The sequence below is a fragment of the Cryptomeria japonica genome, chromosome 4, assembly GCF_030272615.1.
Source record: "Cryptomeria japonica chromosome 4, Sugi_1.0, whole genome shotgun sequence".
In the NCBI taxonomy this organism is placed as follows: Eukaryota; Viridiplantae; Streptophyta; class Pinopsida; order Cupressales; family Cupressaceae; genus Cryptomeria; species Cryptomeria japonica.
This window is the reverse complement of record NC_081408.1, coordinates 718617575-718641792: the sequence shown is the minus strand read 5'-3', so window position 1 is coordinate 718641792 and position 24218 is coordinate 718617575. Positions and strand designations below refer to the sequence as shown.

The window sequence follows — 24218 nt, the reverse complement described above, 5'->3', positions numbered from 1 at the left end:
CCCATGAATTCTGATATATGTAAACTTTCGAAACTGGATGAACCACGCACCATACTTCTTCACAAGTTCTTGCGCATCCAGAGATAGTCGATTATGAATTCCACCTTGCAATATCCTAGTGATGTTCATCGTGAAGGTATCATTGACTAACTTGTAGTCACTTCTAGGCGGATGATGTAGATGAACATAAGAGTCACAAACTCTCACTTCTTCAGGTCCTCTTCCGATCACTCCTCTGTGAGGTAGCCCTGCATACTCGAAACTCCTGATTAAGGCATATATGACATACGAGCTCATATGGAATGATTTGGTAGGCCTTAGTCTTCTCAACTACACATCCAGACTATTGCTAATAATTCTGGCCCAATGAAGTATTCCTTTTCCTTGGATTATCACTTGAATGAAGAAGAACATCCACTTTTCGAAGTAGAAGGCTTGAGGAGCCCCTGTAACTCGATTGAGAAAAGTTATCAAATCTCTGTACTCCTCCTGGAAGTCGATCCTATGCGGTGTGTTGGGAATCTTGTTCAAGCGAGGCCGACTTTTGAGCAACCAATTCTTGTTGATGAGGTTCAGACAGGTGTCGGGATCATCTTCATACATTGACTTGGCTCCTTCTAAACTTTTGTAAATCATATCTTTATGCTTTGGAAGATGAAGAGCCTCACTTATAGCCTCCTCTAAAAGGTAAGCTAAGGTGTTCCCTTCCTTGGATACGATCGACCTTGATTGTGAGTCATAGTGGCGGGCACACTTGATCATCAGCTCATGGCACTTGACTGCTGGAGGGAAACCTGCTGCCTTGATGATGCCACTTTCAATTATCTTCTTCTCAATAGGCGATGGCTTGCCAATGTAGGGGACCTCTCGAAACTTCTTCACATTGAAGTTTCCCAAGTTGGTGTCTCCGATATTACTCCATTTGGACACGATCCTGGTCTCCAATTCGTCATTCCTCTGATCTTCTTTGATGAGAGCCGGGCGACTAGTAGATGCTCCTGCCTTTGAAGTCGCCATCTTGACACCTACACAACATTTCAAAATTAGTTCTCAAGCATTATATCTTGAAGTGTAGAAATTAAGACTCAAAAGGAAGATTTAAGATTTTAATTAGGAAACTTCATGATAAATCTAGAGTTATCATTTCCTAATTAACTCATCAATCACTTAGACTTTTCTAAAAAAGTGTCCAAAAAATCAAGTCTTGAACAAGAATGTTAAGATAATTTCGCCATACCTCCTCTTGAGTGCTAAACTCTAAGAAATGATGCAAAAAATGGATTTCGCTAGGCAAAGTTTAGATCAAAGCCCTCTCTTGATGAATTGCGCCTCCTCTAGCCTTGAAAAGAATAAACTCCACTTCCTTAGCTTTCAACACTTGAAAGAAATTCGCTCCAAACCAGCTCTATTTCGCACCTCCAATTAGTTCTCCAATTTCGCACATAAAAGGATGATTGAATGAATGATTAAACTTGATCAAAGCATCCCTATTATATAGAGCACTCACCCCTTGCTTCCCCTAGGCCGACTTGGCAAAAAGGAGGTAAAAAAAAAAAAAAAAAATCTCAAAAAATGGGGGCCGACTTGCAAAATAAAGGCAAAATAATGCCTTGAGCGCTTTATTTTTAATTTTAATTTAATAAAAATTAATTTTAAATGCCTCCAAAGTAAAATTTCGATTTTCTCAAGGCATAAAATTAATTTATTAAACGCCAAATGCTTTTAATTTAATGCGAATTTAACTTTAATTTTCCAAATGCCTCGATTTTAGCAATTTTGGCGATCTAATGCAAATTGGAGAATATCAATTTTTTAAAACAAGGCTTAATGAAGCTTGCAAATAATTTCGCCCTGGACCCTCTTTGAGGGTCAGGAGCGATTTTCCAATTTTAGCCCTGAATACTTCGCATCTTGACTTGAAAAATCTCCTGGAGGGTAAATTGATATCCAGTTAAGGTGTTGCACTTCAAATTTTAACATTTTGCATGAGGAAAATAGGTGGAAATGTCAATTTCGCCCTGGACCCTCTCCAAGGGTCAGGAGCGATTTTTCATTTTTAAGTTGTAATCCACCTTAGCTTAATTGTTGAACCCTCAACGTTACTTCTAAGATCCATTTCCTTGCATAATTGAGTTACCTCATCAAAAATCTTGAAGGAAATAATGCCCTTTAGAGGAATTTCGCCTTGGACCCTCAGCAAGGGTCAGGAGCGATTTTCCTAATATTGCTCAAAATTAGCATTTTTCAACGTTCAAAATCTTTTCAAGACATTTCAAATAGATCTTCTCACTGGCTTCCATACTTTGCACTATCCAATTTGGGAGAAAAAGTGTGATTTTGGTGTTTTTCACCCTGGACCCTCAGCAAGGGTCAGGAGCGATTTTTTAATTTTGACTAAAAATCTTCATTCCCTTATCAAAACACTTTCTCACCAAGCTAGATCATGTTTAGGCCTCCAAAATAAGCAAGAAAATCCTCTTTTCAAATTTTTTGCCCTGGACCCTCAGCAAGGGTCAGGAGCGATTTTTGCAAATTGGGCTTAATTCTCCACCATTTTTCATTGAAACTTCATTCGTCACTAAGCAACGTCCCTCTTCATCCACTCCATCCAAATTTGCTTTGTTGTTGCAAGGTAAAATGAGAGTTTCCAACATTTTCGCCCTGGACCCTCTCTGAGGGTCAGGAGCAATTTTTCATTTTTAGCCCAAAATCATCAAGTTTCAAATGCAAATCATCATTCATCATGCTTTTGGAGGTCTTTTCTTCCTTAGCCTAACCTTGCCTTAGTACAATTTTGAAGGAAACATGCAGTTTTTGTGATTTTCGCCCTGGACCCTTAGCAAGGGTTAGGAGCAACTTTTTGGTTTTAGGCATATTTCTTCATTCGTTGGACCTCAAATCGCCTCTAAGGCATAAAACATCATGTCCTCTTCCTATCCAAGCAAGATTTTGCCTTAATTCTTCAAATAAAGGAGAGAATCCTGGAAATTCGCTCTGGACCCTCAGCAAGGGTCAGGAGCGATTTTTACATTTGCCTTCAAAATCCTGACTCTCAACAATCTCTTTTCACTTCAAGGCAATTTAAACATTATTTCAAACCCATGTCTAGCCTCAGCTTCACTCAAACTTGGAGGAAAAGGTTCAATATTAGGTTTTTCGCCCTGGGCCCTCAGCAAGGGTCAAGAGCGATTTTCTAATTTTGGCTTGATTGCTTCCTTGTTGATCATCCAAGTTATATTCTATGGGTAAGACATGCTTCCTTGACTCCATTCCAATCATAAAAACACTTTAACTCTGCAAGAAAAATGTGCTTTTGAAAATTTCGCTCTGGGCCCTCAGCAAGGGTCAGGAGCGAATTTTGCAGTTGTGACCAAAATACTCCACTTTTCATCTTAAAACCTCTTTGCTAAGGAAGATGTCATCTTGTTTCACGCTATGAATAGGTTTTCATGTCCAAGAAAAGTCAAAAAATATGTTTGCAAAGAATTTCGCTCTGGACCCTCAGAGAGGGTCAGGAGCGATTTTACCTTTCTTGGGCAAAATTCCTTCATCTCATCATCTTCAATCAAGTCTGGATACTTCATCATGCTCATTTCATCCTCCACCATGCCTTTGACATCTCAAATCGATCAAATAAGGTTAGAAATGACCTCCATAAGGTTTTTCGCCCTGGACCCTTAGCAAGGGTCAGGAGCGATTTTGATGATTTCAACAAGATCCTTCATCATTTCAAGCTAAAACTCTTTCAGGCGGGTGGAGAAAGTCATTCATTTTCCATTCATGCTCAAAACTTGGTCTCTTTCTACTGCAAAGTGAGGGAAATCAAGATTTCGCCCTGGACCCTTGGCAAGGGTTAGGAGCGATTTTGCCCTTAGTGCTCAAAATTTATCATTTTTCTTGTCTTCAAAACTTCAATTGCCTTAAGTCACGTCCAATCATCCTTCCGGGAGACCCTGCACAAAACAATTTAGAAAAGTTAGTGACAAATATGTTTAAACAACATTTTTCGCCCTGGACCCTCAGCAAGGGTCAGGAGCGACTTTCTCATTTTAGGCTAAACTGTTCAAAATTTGAGTCTCAAACCACTTCACCAAGCAAAGTCAGGTCATTTTCAAGGCCAGGAACCAGTTAGCAAGTCCATCAAAAACAAGAAATTGTGCTTAGGATAAAGTTCGCCCTGGACCCTCAGCAAGGGTCAGGGGCGAATTCTCTGTTTCAGGCATCATCTCACTTTCCAAAAAATGATCAAAACTTCCCCAGGCAAGAACACAGAATTTCTCCTTCAAAAATGCTAACACTTAGCCAAAATTGGACTTTACCCCAAAAAAACCCTTACTAGACCTAACCTAAGACCTATTTGACTCCTCTGGAAGGCTTACCTTATTTCAACAATCTCAATTCTTCAGGAGGACACTTAACACTTTTCCAAAATTTGACTGGAATTAGCCTGAATGACGTCAAAAAGGAACCCTTAATGTTTAGCCCTAGCCCAGGATCACTCACTCACTCAAAACCCTAAAAAGAGAGAGAAGAACAAGCAGAGAGAAAGCAAAAAAACAAAGCGAAAAGAGGGGGGTCCCCATTCTAATGGGGCGATGTGTGAAATGGTCACAACAGGGGTTATGGTGGGAAGTTGCAACAAACTTCATAATGGCAGAGAATCGATAGGTATTGGCTGGACATAATAGACGATATGGAGATCATACCAAAAGTGGCTCATATTGCTGGTATTTTTGTTGTGACTGGTGTTAAGGAGAATTAGATATCTGGGCAGGCACTTATTTTGTATTGAGAGGGACTGGAATGAAAATTTATAGGCACATTCGGAAGGTTTATAAGTCAATATGGTGATCTCTTCATGCTGAAACATGTTGAAAGGATTTATGAAATGGCTGAAGGCATGATGTATTTTATGACATTAAGAGAGCCATGACTGGTCTTCTCTTCATCTCTGTACTTTTTATGGTTTTTAATATATATGGGAGCTGCACCAACAAGGCTGTGTACTTATCTATTAAAAGAAATAAAAAAAATTCTTTCAATTCTTCATAAGCTAATATCTTCAATAATTCACAAGTTGAAAATTCTTTGAGCACAAATGCAACCCTTGGGTGAAGTCACCCCTTATAGACAAGATTGTTTTTGTCGTCAAATCCAACCTTAGAAATCAAAAGAGTTTTCATTCTCCAAGATGTCTAAAATATTAAGGGTTTTTATCCTTGGATGGAAAGATGAACATAAAGTTCAATCTTCAATTAACATTCGAAAATGTAAATGATAAGTGATGATTTGATATGAGTCTTGCCTTCTATTTTATAGATGCTTTACTTTGGGGCCCTTTATTTATTTGTTTTTATCTATTTGGTTTTTTTCTTCACTTTAAGATGACATCCAAAATTCCCTTTTGAATTATATTTTGAAGATGTGTTAAAAACACTTATTTAAATATTACATAAGACCAAAAAATGATATTTTAAGTTGCCATTTTGAATCAAAGTGATTGGACCCACTTAAAATATCACTACTATGATTTCCTTTGTTCTATCCTTTAGCCTACAAGAAATGGGGATAGGCTAGAGTTGGACATACTGTCACTGATGTCAAAGGTGAGGATTGTTGTGGTGGTTGTCAATTATCTTGTAGCAGACTTTGTGAGGACTTCATATCTGATTTAGAGCAGACATTATAGCATCATTGGAGAAGACATAAGTGCAGAATTGGAGAGACAATGCAAAAGTCAATTCATTAATGGGCCGACCCATGAGATGGTATTCTTTCTATGCACAGTCTAGCTGATTAGGAAATATTGCAGCAACGTCTTAATTTCTTATGGGAGAAGTTAAAATAATATTAATTGGGCCACTTTTCTGAATGGCCAATGCTCTTGTCAACTTCTTATAAAGGAATTAAAATAAATTAAATTATGTTTGGCCGACCCATACTATCAATGCTGGCCAACCTTCATTATTTTGGCACCACCTTAAAATGGAAATCAATGTTAATTATGGGCCAACCTAAGCCAAAGGTTCATTTAAATCTTCATCAATGCTGGCGGACATAGACAAAGGTTCATTTAAGTCTTTATCAATGCTGGCTAACCGAGACAGTTTTTCTTATATATTAGTTAATTTGAAAACAAGTAGAATATGTAGCGAGTAGTGAATGTGAAGCAGCGAGTAATTAATGAGGAGCAGCAATCATTAAAAGGCAGCAATTACTAAGGACAGCAGTTGAGAAGTAATAAGGCAGTGATTAACAAGTTAAAAAACAGTGATTATAAAGAGTCTTAGAAAGGTCAGTGATTACAAAGAGCAGTGATTAAGAGTCTCTGAAAGGGCAGTGATTAATAACAAAGGTAGCGATTAAGGTTCATGAAGAGTCATGTCCATTTGGAAGGTCATCATCCTTCAAAAGGGATGCATCTCTTCATATGAACACGAGGATATAAAAAGAACAAGATTTGCTAGTAGAAGTGTGTGATATGTGAAGAGTGAAGAAGAAGAGCTATGAAGTGAATAGAATATTTATAGAGAATGTTCAAAGAGTAGAAGGTGATAAATAAAAGATGTATCATAATGGAATGAATACAAGAGGAAGCAATGTAATGAGACATGATTTGAAGTAGATTTTGTAAAGCGTTATAAAGCAGATATGCTTTTAGATCTAAAAGCATATTGAAACAAAGATATAAGGCAGATTTGGAGCAAAAATTAAGGCAGAATTGGAGAATAAATAAGTGAAGTTTTGGAAGTTGGTGCTTCCCAAAGTGGAGATTGGTGTCTCTCGCTAAGTTGGTGCTTAGCTGTGGAGGTTGGTGCCTCCTATAGGTGTCTCTAGTAGGTTGGTGCCTACAAATTGAGGGGATTGGTGTCTCTTGTGGGTTGGTGCCTACGAAGTTTGTAAAAGAGTTTTATATAAACAATATTTTGCCATAGTTTTTTCCTATAAGGGTTTCCATGTAAATCTTGTGTTCTTCTTGTGTTGTGTAGATGTTGCATCTTATGTGAATGATATTATGATTATTAGGTTGAAAAAGTTAAAGATAGTATTGTACTGATTCACCCTCCCCCCCACAGTATAATTGTGTGCTCATCAGTCTGCTTCATGGATCTAATCTTAGAAAGGGGACATGGCAACTAGCTATACTTACATTGTTGTTTCATTTGTTAGCAAATTAACACATAAAATAGTTTAAGAATTCGGCCCATTGAGAAATGCATTAGTGCAGCAACTATTTCTGAGAAGTGAAAAATGTAGTTGGTAAATACTTTAATCAAAGCTGAATGTTTTATATGCATCTGTCCACACTACTATAGTCATATTATATTTTATTCCACCATTCCACACTGAAATCTTCTTGCACCTACTTACTGTCTCCTTATGTCTGAACTACCCCTATTGGCATGCCCATTGCATCATCAGGTGCGAATGCTAATTTTTATATGGAATTGATATAGTCATGCATAATTCCCTATATGGGTCAAGTTGCATTTGGATTTGCACTGTCTCATGTATAAAATAGTACTAATTCCTCCCTTTTAAAGCATGTTTATGTGCTTTTTACAATGTATTGTTTATTTAACCAAATGAATTGAAGATCAACTAAACATAATCAACATTGCCATTAAAAGTTTATTTCAACTTTCAAATTACTAGTTTGCACAACAAAATTTCATCAGTGTTTTTTTAATCAATACTAATAGCATGTGGTCTTGCCATGCCTTTATGGTGAGCTCTGTTGGTTGAAAATTTTGTACACTTGGGGAAATATACAAAATTGTGGTTTCAACCACAGTGTGTGAGTAAAACTCTCCTAATTAAGGGAAGGCTCCCCCTATCTATCTAAAGCTTAAAAATAAAATGGGATGGGACAACAGTCTTTCTTCTTCTTTCAAGAAAGGCAATATCTTTTTCTCTTCACAGAAAAGTGATAGCGATTTGATATAAAACAGCAGTAACAACTTTCGAAATGAAATGAGAGAAAGGAAATGAAGTTTCCTGAAAGCTCAAAGACTTTCATCACTTCCTTCGGGACGAGACATCAATATCAAGCTCAAAGTCTTGATTATGTGCAGTCCTATCTACCCTTTTCTGTACTAATTTTATTAAGAACAAATTATAACAACACAAAGACTGAAATATCTTATTCTTTCTACGCAAGACAGAAAGAACAAGTGTGAGCTCAAAGACTCAACTATTTCTCATTAAATCTACTTACTTCTAAACTTTGTTAAGAACAAGTGTAAGCACAAAGTTTTACAGCTTTTTTCCAATAGAACTTCTACTTTAACCAAATTAATCTCCAATACTTGCAGTTCAAAGACTGCAAATCAGATTCGATTAAGTTCTCAAAGAAACACTTGCAAGAAAGGTAATATGGAACACAAACTCAAGAATGTAGCACAAAGACTCAAAGCTTGAGCAATTTTCTTTTATTCCTTTCAATTCTTCAATTTACACATAAAAGCTCAAAGACTTCTTTGCTACAAATTTGGCAGAGTTTTTGCTTGCTTTCCAAAAAGATAAAGATTACAATAGACCCCTCAAGTATTTATAGAAGAGGAGCCTTGAGAAAAAGGTGGGAGGATCTCAACCAACTTAAGAAATTCTCTCAACCACCAAGATTTATTCAATAACTAACTATGACTTACTCCAACTACAGTCCTAACTGAACACAACTTGTAGTTGCCTTACATGTAATTACAAAAGTGCAAGTAAAGACTTGACTGACAATTTATAAAAGGTTTTTACATGCAACTTGTCAAAAAAAAAACTACAACTAAGAGATTACAAATCTGGAAAAATACTAAGTGTTGAAAAACACTTAAGCCGCAACATGTGAAGACATGAATCCTTCGAACTTCTGGATGATCATTCGTAGCTCAGCGGGATTCGGTTTGTGGGTGTTCTTGGCAACAACCATGGTCTTCACAATGGTATCATGGCATTGAAGAAGCATAGAGTTGTTCTTCTCCAAGATGGATTGGATCTCGTGCAAAACGGTTTGATGTTTCATCAAAGCCTGAATTGAAGCAGCTAAGAATTGTTCGCTCCTCCATTCATTATGAATTCTCATCTGTAGATCTGCAAGAATTTCTTCTTCTGGTATCAGCTCTCCATTCTGACTCATTATGTTGCAAGAAGCCTTCTCACAATGGGAAACAATACCTTGAAATACTTCACCCCGCAATCTCATTGCATCATCAATCTCCTCAATGAGGGATTTGAGAACAAGGGCTTTATTCTCCAGAAGTTCTTCAAATTCCAAGTACATGACCCTAGAAGAAATAATGGCATGCTTCTGAAGAACACTCAACTGTTGTTGGGGCATGGTGCACCAGATAGTCAAACTATCTTCAACCCTTTCCAGATGTTATTTGAAAGTGTCGGAGGTATGATTCAATTTCTCTTCAATGGCCTCCAACTTATCCATCATTTGGAAAATGTCTTTCAACACTTGTGCACATAGATCATGAAGTTGATCCACCCAAGAATCCAATGCTTGTACTTTCTGGGCAGCTCTCTCAACTCCACGAATCGATTCTTGGGAACTAGAAGAACTTGTAGGATTACTCCCTTCACCAGCAGGTTTTGTAATTTTATGAACAATTGCAACAAGTTGCCGATTCTCCTCTTCTAGCTTGGCTTTCTTTGCTATAAGTTCGTCATACTGCTGCACTAGTGAGGCTACAAATTGCTGGGCATTGTGTTTGACCACGTCATGCGTTTGTTTGCCCAATTCTATCCTTGTAACCTTGTAATCAGCAACTTGCATTTCCTCACATGGCTTATCCGCAAGGGGCTCAACAATTAATGCCACTTTCATCTTATTGCTATCAACAGTTACTCTTGAAATTATCTTGGCCTTTTTAGCAACCTTGGGCCTATAGTCAAAGACATCAAGAGAGATTTCCTGCTTCTTCCTCTTTGGGGTAAAAGAACTAAGTCATGGAGGTAAAATGGCTAGTTCTCCTCTAGTAGCTGCTGAAGGCGAAGGAGAAGCAGTTTCTGTTTGAACAACCGTGGTCACCCTGGGAGGAGTATCTGTTTGGATGGCGACCATGGTTTGCTCAGTAACCAATGGGCATGAGGATTGCCTCATAAATTCTTCAAAGCCAGAAGTAGAGGTATCAATCTCTGACAATTGGATACATGTAGGAGTATCCTCAGGAATTTCCAGCGAACTCTCTTGTAGATGATTAGGAGGTGGCTCAATTGTTGAAATAGGAACGACATTCTGAGGAGACTCTTCCACTATTATGTCAGGAGGAGAAAGAGGCGTCTCGATGGAAACTGAGGAAGGAATCTCATGAGGTGAGTCCGAAGCTAGAGACTTAGGAGCATCATCGGATTGCTGTCCTTCTGGATTATCAGGATCGATCACATGAACATGAAACCGGGACTTTTCCTTTCCATGAACTGTTGCCTCCTCAGGGGGAAGCACTACTGCCCAACTAACCCGCAATTTGATCCCGGTGCTTGAAGATGATGCACCTTCCTTGTTGTCAATCTGAATCTCAGACTTACGTCCAAGAGGCCCTGTAGAGTCATCTTCTTTCCCAACCTTGATCTTGATGAGTCTAACACCATTACCTTTGAGCCAAGTGTTAGTGTTAGCTAGGATAGGCCGAAATCTTTCAAGAATGGACGTGCATTCTTTATGCGACCATTGGATCAAAGGAAGTGGGGCTTCCTCAACCCTTCGTGAGACGTACTTTGGATCGAGCACATGACCGTCATCGATCATTCCTTGCGGAATGTCCACCAGGTTCAGATCAATAACTTGCTCAACGGTAAGCCTGCAGTAGTCCATCTTGAGAACCTCCATTTCTGTACGGAGATCTACCCAGATATCCTCGATACGATGCATGTGCACGAAGGACTTTTTGATCTTTTCCTTCATACCCGGTAATCAAAATCTGCCCTGGATTTAAACCTTTTGAGTTTAATCTCTTGCATCTCAGTCTCCATAGCTTTGGCTTTGACGAATGCGACAAGAGAATACCGGCCAATTTTCAATGGGTTTGTTGTAGAAATCCCCATTCCGACCTTATGTCTGACAAACTGATGAGCGTGCACAGCCATGATCTGTCTTCCCAACTCCATAAGAATGATCTTATCGATCGGGTATCTAAGAAGCATGTATGGCTGCCCACTTGGCTGCCCACTATAGCATCCAACTTTCATATAGGTAAAGGTCGGAAATTGAAAAAACAAACACCCATACTCATTCACTCTTTCCCATGCCTCATGTGACACCCTTCTGTTCTTTAGAGTCTTGTCAAACTGGCACATGAAGTAACCAAATAATGCATCTTGAACTCTTCTAAAATGCAATCTGTTGGGTCTCAAAGGCAGCTGATCATGATATTCCCACACAGGTATAAGCGATCGATCACCCTTGGTAGAAAGACAAGGGAAATGTCTGAGTGACGCTGCCAAATACACTAAGTATGAATTCATGTAAAACGTCATGGTGGTAGGAACTGCTGCAAGTTGCTCGCATAAAGCATCGCTGATAATCTCTCCCCATGATATATGATGGGATTGCCTTATGAACATGGTAAACTGATACATCCAGGGTTCAAAAATATTGGAGTGTTCAAGACCCATCATCTTGTTGAGGAGAGTTATGATGTCTCCAATTTCCCACTTAAAGTCACAACGGTACAACTTAGCCACCTTGAGAAGGCGGCTCCTGGCTCATGAATCCACTTGTTAATATGACATTTGCAGTCCTTTTCCCTCTTGACATAGTACTCGACTGCACTATCCTTTGAAATTTCCATATAAACAAGTGCTGGTGGTATTCTGAAGACTTTCTCAATTGCATCTGCATCAAGGCGGATTATTGCTTCACCATCATCATTTTTAATGGTTCTTGTCTCTTTGTCAAAGCGATGGGCGCAAGCGAGAACAAATTCAGGTTCTAGGGCAGCCACTGGAAAAGAGGATGTGTGATGGATGTGGCTGTCCAACAGCCGCTGCATATTACTATCGGATCCTCCACTCTCTTGTCAAATTCTGACATGTCCACATGCCTTATTTCCGTATCTTTTATGCGATCCAAAGGAGAGGAAACTTGCGAAGGTGAAACTTCATTCTGGTACTTGTCATATTTATACTTCATCTTCTTTGGAATAGGAGAGGATGGTAAATCTGACATTGAAAGACAACCTGGTATACTACGATGAAGACTTAAAAGTGTTAAGGCAACATCATAATCAGCTGCAACTAACATTTTTCCTTCTTCAAATGGGAACAACACCAACCCTTGCACTTCACAATTTTGTGAGAGAAAGATGGAAAATAAATGGGAATGGTGGAAATTTGACTCTGATCAATTTCGGATCTTGGGGAAAATTTTACAAGTATACAAGTTGGGAAGAGTGCACATGCAATCAAATTTTTAAAACCCAAATGCAAGTATACTTGTAAAACGAAAAATGGAGAAATGAGTGAAAAATGAGAATTAGACTTGCGGGAAATGACGTGAACGGAAAGTACGGATATAAGCAATATGGATGGATAAAAATAGGAAAGTTTTGGGAATGTCATTTTCAAGAAAATGGGAAGAACTTTGGACATGCAATCTAGTTCTAAAAACCCGAATTTGGAAGGAAGGGTATTTTTCATCTTTGCAACTTGGAATTTCAACAAAAGATGGTTAAATTCTTATAACCATAAGGGAAGAACAATGATTTTCATCCAACTTGTAATCGGGATTTAAAATCCCGAATACAAGTAAAGAGGGAAAATAGGGAAGAACAATGCAATTCACAAATTGCCTTGGAAAGGAGAAAATCTCTCTCACAAAATCGATTTTTGGGGCAAAATAAACATATACACAAATTTAAAACTAGAAAGGAAAAACAAGAAGACAAGAAAACAATAAAATGAAACAAAGAAAGAAAAGAAATCATACCTTGCTTCAAACTGAAAATGCCTCTTCAAAAAGATGATCAATCTTTGAAAGAAGAACTCACTCTTCAATAGAGATTAAACCGCATTTCAAAACCTTTGCCATGTTTTACCAAAACGCCTTGGGCAGAAAAACGTGGCACCGAAAGCAAACTTAATGGCACAAGAACCGGTCTAATCTTCCTCCAACTTCAACGCCTTAGCATAATAAGCAAAAACGACTTAGGAGATTGAAGCTTCGTGGAGTTTGGATCCACCAAAACGTGGGTTTTGGCAAACACGTGTTTGCTATTTTAGATAAAAATCCAGCAAACATAAACCCCAAATGGCGTGATAAATGCATAAAAATAGGGAAGAATCTCAAACGCCTTGTATCTCCCAAAAAATCTCCACAAAAAATGCTTCCAATTTGCAACAAAAACGCCTTCCTTTAGCTGGTCAGGTTTTTGGAAAAGGAATGCAAGTTTTATTTTTCATGTTAAAGAGAAAATCGGGTTTTAATTCCCATATAACAAGTTTTAAAATGTTACTTTTCTCTCAACAAGACAAAATCGGGTTTTAGAAATGCAATTACAAGTTTAAAATTCCCCAATTTACACTTTTTGAAGAAAATCGGATTTTTTGGGCATAATAGCAAGTTTAAAATTGTCACTTTATTCCATTTCTAAGCAAAATCGGGTTTTGGAGAGAGATGTGCAAGTTACAAATTACTTGTAAAGGGGGTTTTAGAAAAGAATTACAAGTGACTTTTAAATATGCAATTTAAAATTAACTTGTAACTTATCCAAAAAATCTCTATCAAAACTAAAAAAGCCAAAAAACATCAAGGGGGAAATAAAAAGTAAGTTACAAGTTCTTTTTTCAATAAAGTGCACTTGTAATTAGCCAAAAATTTCCCTACAAAGACTAAAACAAAGAAAATCATTAAAACTTGCAATTCAAGGAAAATTTCCCACTTGCAGTCAGGGAGAAAAAAACCCGAAATTGAAGGAAAGACATAGCAAATGAACCCAGAATGCAATGAAATTCGAAACGTGGTTCAAGGATGGATTGAGGATTAAGCCAGTCCAAGGATTAGGCAAAATCTTGCCTCAGGAAGCATGCCATAGAGTAAAATTTTCATTTTTTGACAAAAATTTCATGTAATGGTTCTTCATTTTTGAAAACAAAAATGAGGACAATAAGCTCAAATCACACTAGGAGACAAAGCAGCATGATCTTTCATGTGTTTAATAGTAACTTCCCGAGGATTGAGTTCCGAGCCTCTTCATGAGAGGTCAGTCCCTATACCTTTTGATCAAACCCTCGTGAATATTGAAATTATGGGATGTTATATATTTGACAGAAAAATAGAGTATATATTCTTCCTATGGACAGGCCAAGAAGAACTACTAAGATAACATTTGGATATGCAAGGGGAACTCCATTAAAAGTCCTTTTTCTTTTATTTATATGCATGAATAAATTAACATTAAAAAGGTTCTGTACTGAAACTCATTTCGAGGTTAGAAATGCACAAGCTCTGTATAGTAAATATAGGACTTATGTAGAAACGTACTAGTATAGGCTAAATCTAACAGCCATGTGCAACCTAAGAGGTTAGTTTTTGAAAGGCACAGATTTTTCCTTTTTGTTCAAATTTGACAGAGATATCTATCTACCTGTTGATTAGATATTAAATATCTGCCCGAGTACAAATTTCTCGACTATATAATAATAATTTTACATGACATCCAACAAAAAGCCCTGGTCAGCGGGAGTTTCTGTTTGCTATATTCTACTAATTTAACAGCAGTATAATGTGGTTAGTTATACTAATGATTTAGTCTGATTTTTGATGTTCAGAATCTCTCGATGTCATGACAAAAGAAAGTTTTCGAGAAAAGAGGATCATGATTAGGAAATTGAGGAAAGCTTTATGTGTTGGTTTTGCAAACCGACTGGCACAACGAATGGAGCGGCACAATGGTTACAGAACCTTGTGCTACAAGGCACAGCTTGTGCAGGTTCTGGACTTTATTTGCATAGATTTCTGAGTGTTATAAATATTGTCCCTGTTGTGAATAGAGAGATATTCTATGTGTCGTATCTGGTTAACATTAAAATTTGTAAATTGTTCTTTGTTTTATGCTATGGCAGGTGCATCCAACTGCTTGTCCACTAGAGGTTGATGATGATGGGCTTTACCCAGAATATGTTCTTTATAATGAGTTACTTGTAACATCTCGTCCATATATACGTAATTTATGTTCTGTTGAAGCATCGTGGGTCAAGCCAATTTGGGCAAAGCTACAACATTTTGATATTGGTAAACTCAGGTATGTGTTTCCTCCATGTACTTATATCTTTGACATTTGGAATTTACAGAGGTTAAGGAGACCAAATTGTAGTTAATATCAGTTAAATGTGTGTGACTCACATGTTCAATTTACATTGTGAACGAGAACAGTATTATGGTTAAGAAGGGTTAAACATTCTTTTATTTGAATATATGTGTTGGTTGTGTTTTGCATATTTATGATTTTTTTGATTTGCCTGAACACAGTGGAAGGGCTTTGTCTACTGAAGAATTGAATATTCCAACCCAAGAGGTAACAAACTGCAGTGCAACTGTTACCCCAAAGCTCTCAGAGAATCGTGAAAACATTATCCAGTCAGCTCGGGAGAGGTTCCTTGCTCGAAAGCAATTAAAGGTGAAGAAATAGATCAAATATTGGTCACCACAGTTTCAGTTCTTGTCTTATACTGTCCGTCTATCTCTCATACACACAACTTCAACCTGTTAAGCAATCATAAAGTGCGAAGAAGACCAGCTCCTGATGGTGAGAACCTTTGCTGAAATAATTTCCTTAATGGAATATAATGCCCCAATCCAAGGCAGAATATATTTGACAAGAAGCTAGTACACGATGTGCAGAGAAAAAACAGTGGGCAGGTTGACCAGAGATCACTGATATAATCAGCTCCATCAGTTTGTTCCCAGTCAAACCAGAATTGTATGTTCTATGCAAAGAGAACTGCATTGTTGTCAAAAGATATGCTAATCGTTATTTCAGCAATCAGATGGAGAATATTTGATCAACTGTCGGATAAGAATTTACTTCTTGTCATCAAAATGTATATGAATTATGTTAGCTGTTTTTAAAATTCAATAGCTTTTGCTTTACTTCAATCTCTTCTTAGGATGCATTCCTGTGTAGGTTATACCTATTGGAAATTGCACCTCATTTCCTCATTTTGTGTGCCCTTGAGCTTTTGCTTTACAAGTAATGTATATATTCCTATAATTAGGTCTCAAAAGACAGACTAGTTTCTTATTCCCACAGCTTTTCCAATACTAAAATCTATTGTTAATTTGTGGATCATATCCACCTATAAAAAGAAAAGTTACAATACTTGATGGACACTGTAGAAGTCTAGTAGAATCTCAACTTTACTTTGACACAAAAGGTGGATTGACATGAGAATGCAGGGAACCATGTCAGTCAATAGCGAAATGCGTTAGTTCCTAAAGATGTTTATCATGTGGACATGGCATAAGAAGATATAGAGAATAATTCTACGTTAGGTGAATTGTATACACACTCGATGCCAAATCTTCTGATGGAAAAACCGTATCAATTCCCTAAAGGTTTAACTTATTTTCATTTGCACTTGATTCTTGAATTTGCTTTGCAATACTTTGCTTGTAATTTTCACATATTTAAGAAAATTAATCCTTTGTGTTCACTAAATACTCCTAAGAAAAGAGGGTACAATCCAAAAGGACTAACAAAACATTATCCGTAGTGAATAAATAAGATTTATTCAAAATTCAATTAAAATATGATTCTCTATGCGCATTGGTAAAACTACAACTAGAATCCACTGGTACTATTTCTGAAAGTGAAACTTTTGTCCTCGACATTATTGATTTTGTATGATAAATGACAAGTTTCGAAATGGCTATGAAAATCATATATTTGAATTCCTAGAAGTTGAGCTCATTAATTGCACAAAAGGATAAATCAAGTACTTGTGGAAAGAAAACGCAGAGCCCAAGTTGTAGGTCAAGAATGAAAGAAGCACAAAGAAAGTGGATTTAGTTGGTCTAATTTGAGGGAACCCACAAGATAATAGAGTTGTAATAAGTATAGCCCTAATGAATGACCAATAACACTTCAAATTATGTCCCTTTTATTTGCTTAAATTGAAGGAAGTGTTGAGAGTTAGGTGATATTCACCTATAGAGTGTCCTTACTGGAAGAGTTTATAAAGTACATTGCAGTGTTTTTAAGTTTTGCGATACAAGATATATGTTGACTCACATGTGATGACATAGTAAGTTGCAATGCAACATAGATGGTAGTAGTCGACAAATTATGCTAAGTCGTTTATAAATAAATATTGTCAGCGAAAGTGTTAAATGTGTAGTATTAGTTGGCTTTGTTATGCAATGTTGTTCAATTGTTCCCTACAAGTAGTTGTGCTTGGCAGTTCGTGGTGGTTGGTAATCTTAACCAACTGCAAGCTACTATTTATGTACACATTTTGTGTGTTGGAAATCATTCATTATTTCACATATTGCATATTGTAATAAATGATTTATCCTTCTAATACCATATTGTACTTGGTATGGTCATGTTTTGTAATATTCCCCTTAATTTTTTAATTTATTTTCCAACGAGATTTACAAACAAACACAACAACCCGTTAAGGTTAGAATAAAGAAATCCAAACAACTGAAGGGAACCCTCCCCTTTCTGATCACCGAGAGCCCAAATTGGGAGGGTCAGAGCATACAACGATAGGGGATCGTTAGATGCAAATATGAGATGCTGATTACAATACTGGGCAGCAAGCCAACCCCTTCCGCTTATAAAGCGGGTAATGAAAAATCCTAAAATCACTTGGCGGTAAACCAACCAAAGACAATACAAACAACTGGAATGAGCAATCACTCTACCACTTATGCAACGGGAGGACTAAAATGAAGATTACTATCAACTCCACCGCTTATTCAGCGGGAGGACATTATTACAAACAAAGATAGGCGGCATGGCCAACCTTTTCCACTTATGCAGTGGGAAATACAAATAAGTTGCAGCAAGAATGATTGATCAGTACTATTGAAACAATCTTACAAAAACAGAGATAAAAGATTAGAGAAGATGTTTAATGCTGATCCCAAGCGAAATACTTCCAAAATCACACAACATAAAACACTACTCCTGTTCTAATTTTGCAAGCTAGAAACACACTGTCCAACCACTACCGGAAACACCAAACCACTAATAACTTTCTCAAAACTATCCCGAATCGCATCAAATCAAAAGAAAACGATAGATATAACATAGGCGTCCAATATAGAAACTCAAACCTGCAACACTGGAGAATGGAGAGTAGTTGCACGCATCCCAAGACAACAAGGAAAGGGGGCGGTACAACAGAAAGTTCGATCTGCTCCTAAAAATCACAATCCACACCAACAACTACGCCAAGTTGGAAGAATGGTCGCCTTCCTAGTATGCTTCCAAAGAGACGATACCTAGAATGATGAGTTGCACAGGCATGGAGATATGAGCAACTCTTCGCTTTAGCCACACCAAACCAGCAACTCCAGAAAACACACCACACTGAAAATACTAAAAAATACGCACTGAAAATGTCACAAGAATACACCACTCAGCTAGGTACTATGTTTCAAGTACGAAACTGACAATACTAGGGAGCCACACTTTGAAGCTTCAAGGTCAATCGCTAAACTGGCAGCATAATGATGCAATTTTTCAAGATGCCCAAAATGAGAGCCCAAGGCTCTTATTTATAACTTCATGCTCCACCAAATTCAAATGCAAATGGCGCCCAAACTCAACTCAAACTCTTTTCATTTCATTTCATGTCTTCACCTAGACATGGCGCCCACTTCCCTTCTTCCTTCGCAAAGTTCAAACTTTACCTTTGGTGACAATTTTGCAACATAAAAATAATATAACATGAGATGTTTTATCATCCCCAATCGCCGCCAAATTATCACCACCGACTTAGGAAAATAACAATATTGATATCAGATATTTATTTTTCCTTAAGTCGTCCTCAATACACTTAATCAGTAAATACAAATATTTAAATATTAACCCTTAGGACAAGGAAATAATATTTAATTAAATCACTTATGACTCCACTACTGATTATCAACAAAAACTAGGATGAAGCTGAGCAATGAAGACCATTGAGTTGTTGCAGGATCAGGACCTTGTCCAAACTGCCGAAAATAGAAATGCTCCATACTGCCACTTACTAAAAATAGTAAGTCATGAAATACTCCTCCGAAAAAGCATGATCTTCGCACCCAAAGAAAGAGATTGGAAAGCTCAGTAAGACATCATCATCCAATTAGCCAAACCCTAACTTACTAAAAATAGTAAGTTCTCACTACATCAAAGAATCCAATGCATGTTATGCTACCCAGGAGTTCATAAAGAATCTAGAAGGAAACCATAGACAGAATTGAAGAATTCCCTCCTGATAAACCCTAAAAAGTTCGCGCAGAACTCCACCAAAGTCGGAAACCCTAATTCTCCTTTTCACATAGCCTACGAGTCTCTGGAATAGGCCAGTGGACCCTTGAAAGCACATCATTGAGAAGGGGACATTACAGTCCGATCTCCCCAAAATTGCTTGTCCTCAAGCAATTGTAAGGTTGGATGCAGTAAGATGTCTTCATTTTCCCACATAGCATCCTCTGCTGGCAAATTTTTCCATTTGATCACCCTTCTCCTCAAAGAATGTTCCCTAAAATCAAGGATAGCTTCAGGAATCAAAACTAACTCTCCCTCCTCATCAAGTGCAAGTTACTCTGCCAAAGCAACAACATTATGTCCAAGAGCCTTCTTAAGGCGAGACACATGAAATACATTATGAATCCTGCTGCTCGCCGGTAGTTTCAACTCATAAGCCACTTATCCAATCCTCCCGTTGACTCAAAAAGGCCCATAGAATCGTGGTTTCAATTTCTCAACTCCACTCTTCTTGAGAGTAGACTGTTTATAGGGTTGGAGCCTCAAATAAACCATGTCACCCACCTCAAAGGTGCGCTCAATTCGCTGTTGATCAACATACAACTTATGTTGATTCCGCGCATGTTGGAGATTGTCCCTCAAAGTCCTCAAAATATCTTGACTCTGTTGCATCATATCCTTCGCCTGAGGGGTTCTGCTATCACCAAATATCAAGTCAGCGAAGCTAGGAGCTTCATAACCATATAGTGCCATGAATAGTGACATCTAGATGGACATGTGATAGGAGGAGTTGTAGCAATATTCTTCTGGATGAAGCCACCTCACTCATGTATTCTGCTGCTCCGAGACATAGTTTCTAAGGTATCCTTCCAACCACTTATTCACTATCTCAGTTTGCCCATCAGTTTGTGGGTGATAACTTGTGCTTGGAGTGAGAACAGTACCACATAATCTGAAAATCTCCTACCAAAAAGCACTTAGGAACTTGATGTCCCTATCACTCACAATGTTCTTTGGCAATCCATGTAAACTGAGCACTTCCCGAAAGAACACTTCAGCAACTTGAGCTGCTGTAAATGAACTGGTGATGGCGAAAAAGTGAGCAAACTTAGTTAGTCTATCCACCACCACATATATACTACCCTTCCCCTGAGCCCGTGGCAACCCAGTAATGAAGTCCATGGATACACTTTCCCATTTTTGACTGGGAATGGGCAAGGGTTGTAACAAACCAGCTGGCAGAGTGTGCTCATCTTTGTTTCTCTGACATGTATGACACTCCTTAATGTACCTCAAAACATTATTTTTTAGCCCCTTCCAAGAAAACCTCTCTCGGATCTGCCTATATGTTTTGAAGTAACCTTGGTGACTAGCAAGGGGAATGCCATGGAAAGTCTTCAAAATCTTCTCCTTCAGCTTAGATTCGGTCACAATGAAGATCCTTCCCTTGTATAGAATCAACCCCTCAACCAATTTGTATTTTTCATCATGAAAAATACTCTCTATGTTGGTTGCAAACTGATTTTTGACATAATCAGCAAGCAAAAACTCCCTCCAATCAATGGTAAGCTTGCACAATGAGCTCAAATGGGGCCTTCTGGACAAAGCATCAGCCACAATGTTATTCTTTCCTTTGACATACTTGATATCAAAGTCATAAGCCTTTAGCTTATTCGCCCACTTCTGCTACCTTTTGTTCAAGTCTTTTTGGTGCATGAAGTGTTTAAGATTGTTAAGATCAGTCTTAACAACTAACTTACTCCCACAAGATACTGCCTGAACTTTGCAAGGGCATGCATTATAGCAAGCATCCCCTTGTCATATATCTAATATAGCCTTTCAGGCCCTTGTTGGACACAATGGATCACTGAGAGGGAGGTGAATCAGTGATTTAAACACTTTCTTCACTAACTAGGGATATACCGGTACTATATAAAATAAATAGAGTGTTGACCGGTAAACCAAACAATGCAAACTAAGTGTGTGAAAGGATTTGCTATATCATCAATATAACACACACAAGAATGCATCACATAACACCAGATATACGAGGAAAACCCAATGTAAGAAAAACTTCGGTGAGAATAGTTGCTGGAGATCTTTTGCTCCAATCTAGCCTCACAATGAAAATGGTCTAATTACAATTTTAGGGCACCAACCCCTGATTTATGAGCACCGACTCAAAGGAGCTCCAACCCCTGAACAATTTATAGGCTACAACCTAAAGGAGCTACAACCCCTGCACTAAGCACCTACTTAGTGAAGACAATATTAAAATTCAAATACATAAATAAATTCTATACTTTGCTTTATCAATTTCAATCTTATCGGTTTGTTAAACCTCCACACACACTGCAACACTGCCTTTCTGCTGGTCCTTAGTCTGTTGAAACTTCTCTCCCTCTGATTCTTGTATTCACTTCACACCTGCCCACACTTTGCCAGCATCTGTCTCTGCCGGTTTGTTCTCTGTCGGTTCATTCTTGCTCTTCTCTAATTCCTTCCGGAGCTTAACAATTTCTTCTTTAAGGTTTTGATGCTCCTTCTCCTTTTTACTCAAGCCGGTACTAGTAAGTTCACAGATCCTCTTGGCCTCTTCCAATTGAAGTTTTAAATCTGCAATTATTTTCTTGGATTCGTCAAGAGATTTTTCCAACATCTCTTGTTCTTCAGCTGCTGCCTTTTTCACCTTCTTCAGATCTCTTCTTGTTTTCTTAAGCTCTTTCAAGGCGCTGATGAGCTGTGGTTCAAGATCTACTTCTCCTTCTTCTCCTTCTTCAGGTACCAGAACCTCTTGTGCCATAAAAAGGTTTGCTCTGACTTCATCTTCACTGCAACAACCATCTGAGGCACTCTCCTCATCTGTGGTATCATTTTCATGTGTGTAAAGACTGCTATGCTTCTGGTTGCCTCTTCTACCATGCCGGTAGACATTCTTCTTCTTGTCCTTACCGTATGATCTGCTACCAATTGATTGATAATTTTCATTCTTATCACCATAGGGACATTTGGTAGCAAAATGTCCAATCTTTCCACAATTGAAACATTTCAAGGGCAACTTGCCTTTGCATTTGCCAGAACCCATCTTGAGTCTTCTGACAAAGTTTGCCATGATATCATCAGAATCTTCACCGATTCCATCTTGAGCAGAATCTTCTTTTCCTTTCCTTGATGTTTTGAATGCAACTTCTTTCTTCACAGCCTCAGTACCGACAGTCCTCATCTCATAAGCAGTTAGGGAACCATATAGCTCATCCAATGTAAAGGTTTTCAGATCTTTTGCTTCTTCTATTGCTGAAACCTTTGTATCATACTTAGATGTGAGAGATCTAAGTACTTTCTTCACTACCACCTCATCTTTTATTTCTTCTCCAAGCCCTCTAATGGTGTTTGTTGTTTCATCAATACTTTGGAGATAGTCAGCAATCTTCTCTTCATCTCTCATCTTCAAACCTTCAAGCTGTGCTCTCAATGTCTGTAACTTGGCTTCCTTGACTTTAGCATCGCCTTCAAATATTTTCTGCAACTTATACCAAGTTTCTTTGTTAGATGAGCAGTGCATGACCTTAACAAACTCATTATCAGATAACCCACTAAGAATGACATTTTTAGCTTTAGCATTGTTGTCATATTCCTTCTTTGCATCTGGATCAGTAGGGGGATTATTAGGGACTGTATACCCATTCACAACCGACATCCATACATCACAACCTAGAGAGGACAAATAGGTTTCCATTCTTTTACTCCAAAAAGCATAGTTGACACCATCAAACATAGGGGATTTTGAGGAGGCTAATTCATTTCTTTCCATTGTGAACACTTGACAAGATCTACCCAAGCTAGAGAATGCTTTGACAAAATAGGGTACCTATGCTCTGATACCAAATTGTTGGACACAATGGATCACTAAGAGGGGGGTGAATCGATGATTTAAACACTTTCTTCACTAACTAGGGATATACCGGTACTATATAAAATAAACAGAGTGTTGACCGGTAAACCAAACAATGCAAACTAAGTGTGTGAAAGGATTTTCTATAACATCAATATAACACATACACAAGAATGCATCACATAACACCAGATATACATGGAAAACCCAATGTAAGAAAAACCTCGGTGAGAATAGCTGCTGGAGATCTTTTGCTCCAATCCAACCTCACAATGAAAATGATCTGATTACAATTTTAGTGCACCAACCCAAGGAGCACCAATCCTTGATTTATGAGCACTGACTCAAAGGAGCACCAACCCTTGAAAAATTTATAGGCTACAACCTAAAGGAGCTACAATCCCTTCACTAAGCACCTACTTAGTGAAGACTATATTAAAATTCAAATACATAAATAAATTCCTTGTTGCAAATGAAGTTTTGCAACCCTTCTATACTCTGCTTTACCGGTTTCAATCTTACTGGTTTGTTAAACCTCCACACACACTGCAACACTACCTTTATGCTGGTCCTTAGTTTGTTGAAACTTCTCTCCCTCTGATTGCTGGATTCACTTCACACCTGTCCACACTTTGCCAGGTTCTATCTCTGCAGGTTTGTTCTCTACCGGTTCACACACACCTTATCGGTTTCTCCTTCAACACAGTCACTTAAGATTTTTTTTCTTTTACACTCAAACAATTTTTTCTATCTCACTTTCATTCACCAACATCATCACATCTAACTCAACAAAAAACTTAGCCTCATAGATTTAGACTTGTATAACTAAAGACAAGTCTTTCCACCAAAAACTAATTCAAACTTCAGGTAGTTAGGGTTTCTTTCCTTCGACCAAATCTGTATCC

General features: G+C 37.9%; 1 protein-coding gene across 3 annotated transcripts in view; it reads left to right on the top strand.

Annotated features, from left to right (window-relative positions):
* The window catches only part of LOC131032097 (probable pre-mRNA-splicing factor ATP-dependent RNA helicase DEAH4), a 187519-nt gene extending 171426 nt beyond the window's left edge, over positions 1-16093 (top strand). For 2 of the 3 annotated variants that reach the window (XM_057963016.2, XM_057963017.2), the window contains 3 exons: positions 14767-14927; positions 15061-15239; positions 15467-16093. In XM_057963016.2, the coding sequence (XP_057818999.2) occupies positions 14767-14927; positions 15061-15239; positions 15467-15626 (500 nt within the window). In that variant the 3' untranslated portion in view covers positions 15627-16093. The remainder of the gene's footprint in view (positions 1-14766; positions 14928-15060; positions 15240-15466) is intronic. The other variant, XR_009103377.2, reaches the window with a different exon arrangement.
* The last annotated feature ends 8125 nt before the right edge of the window (positions 16094-24218 follow it).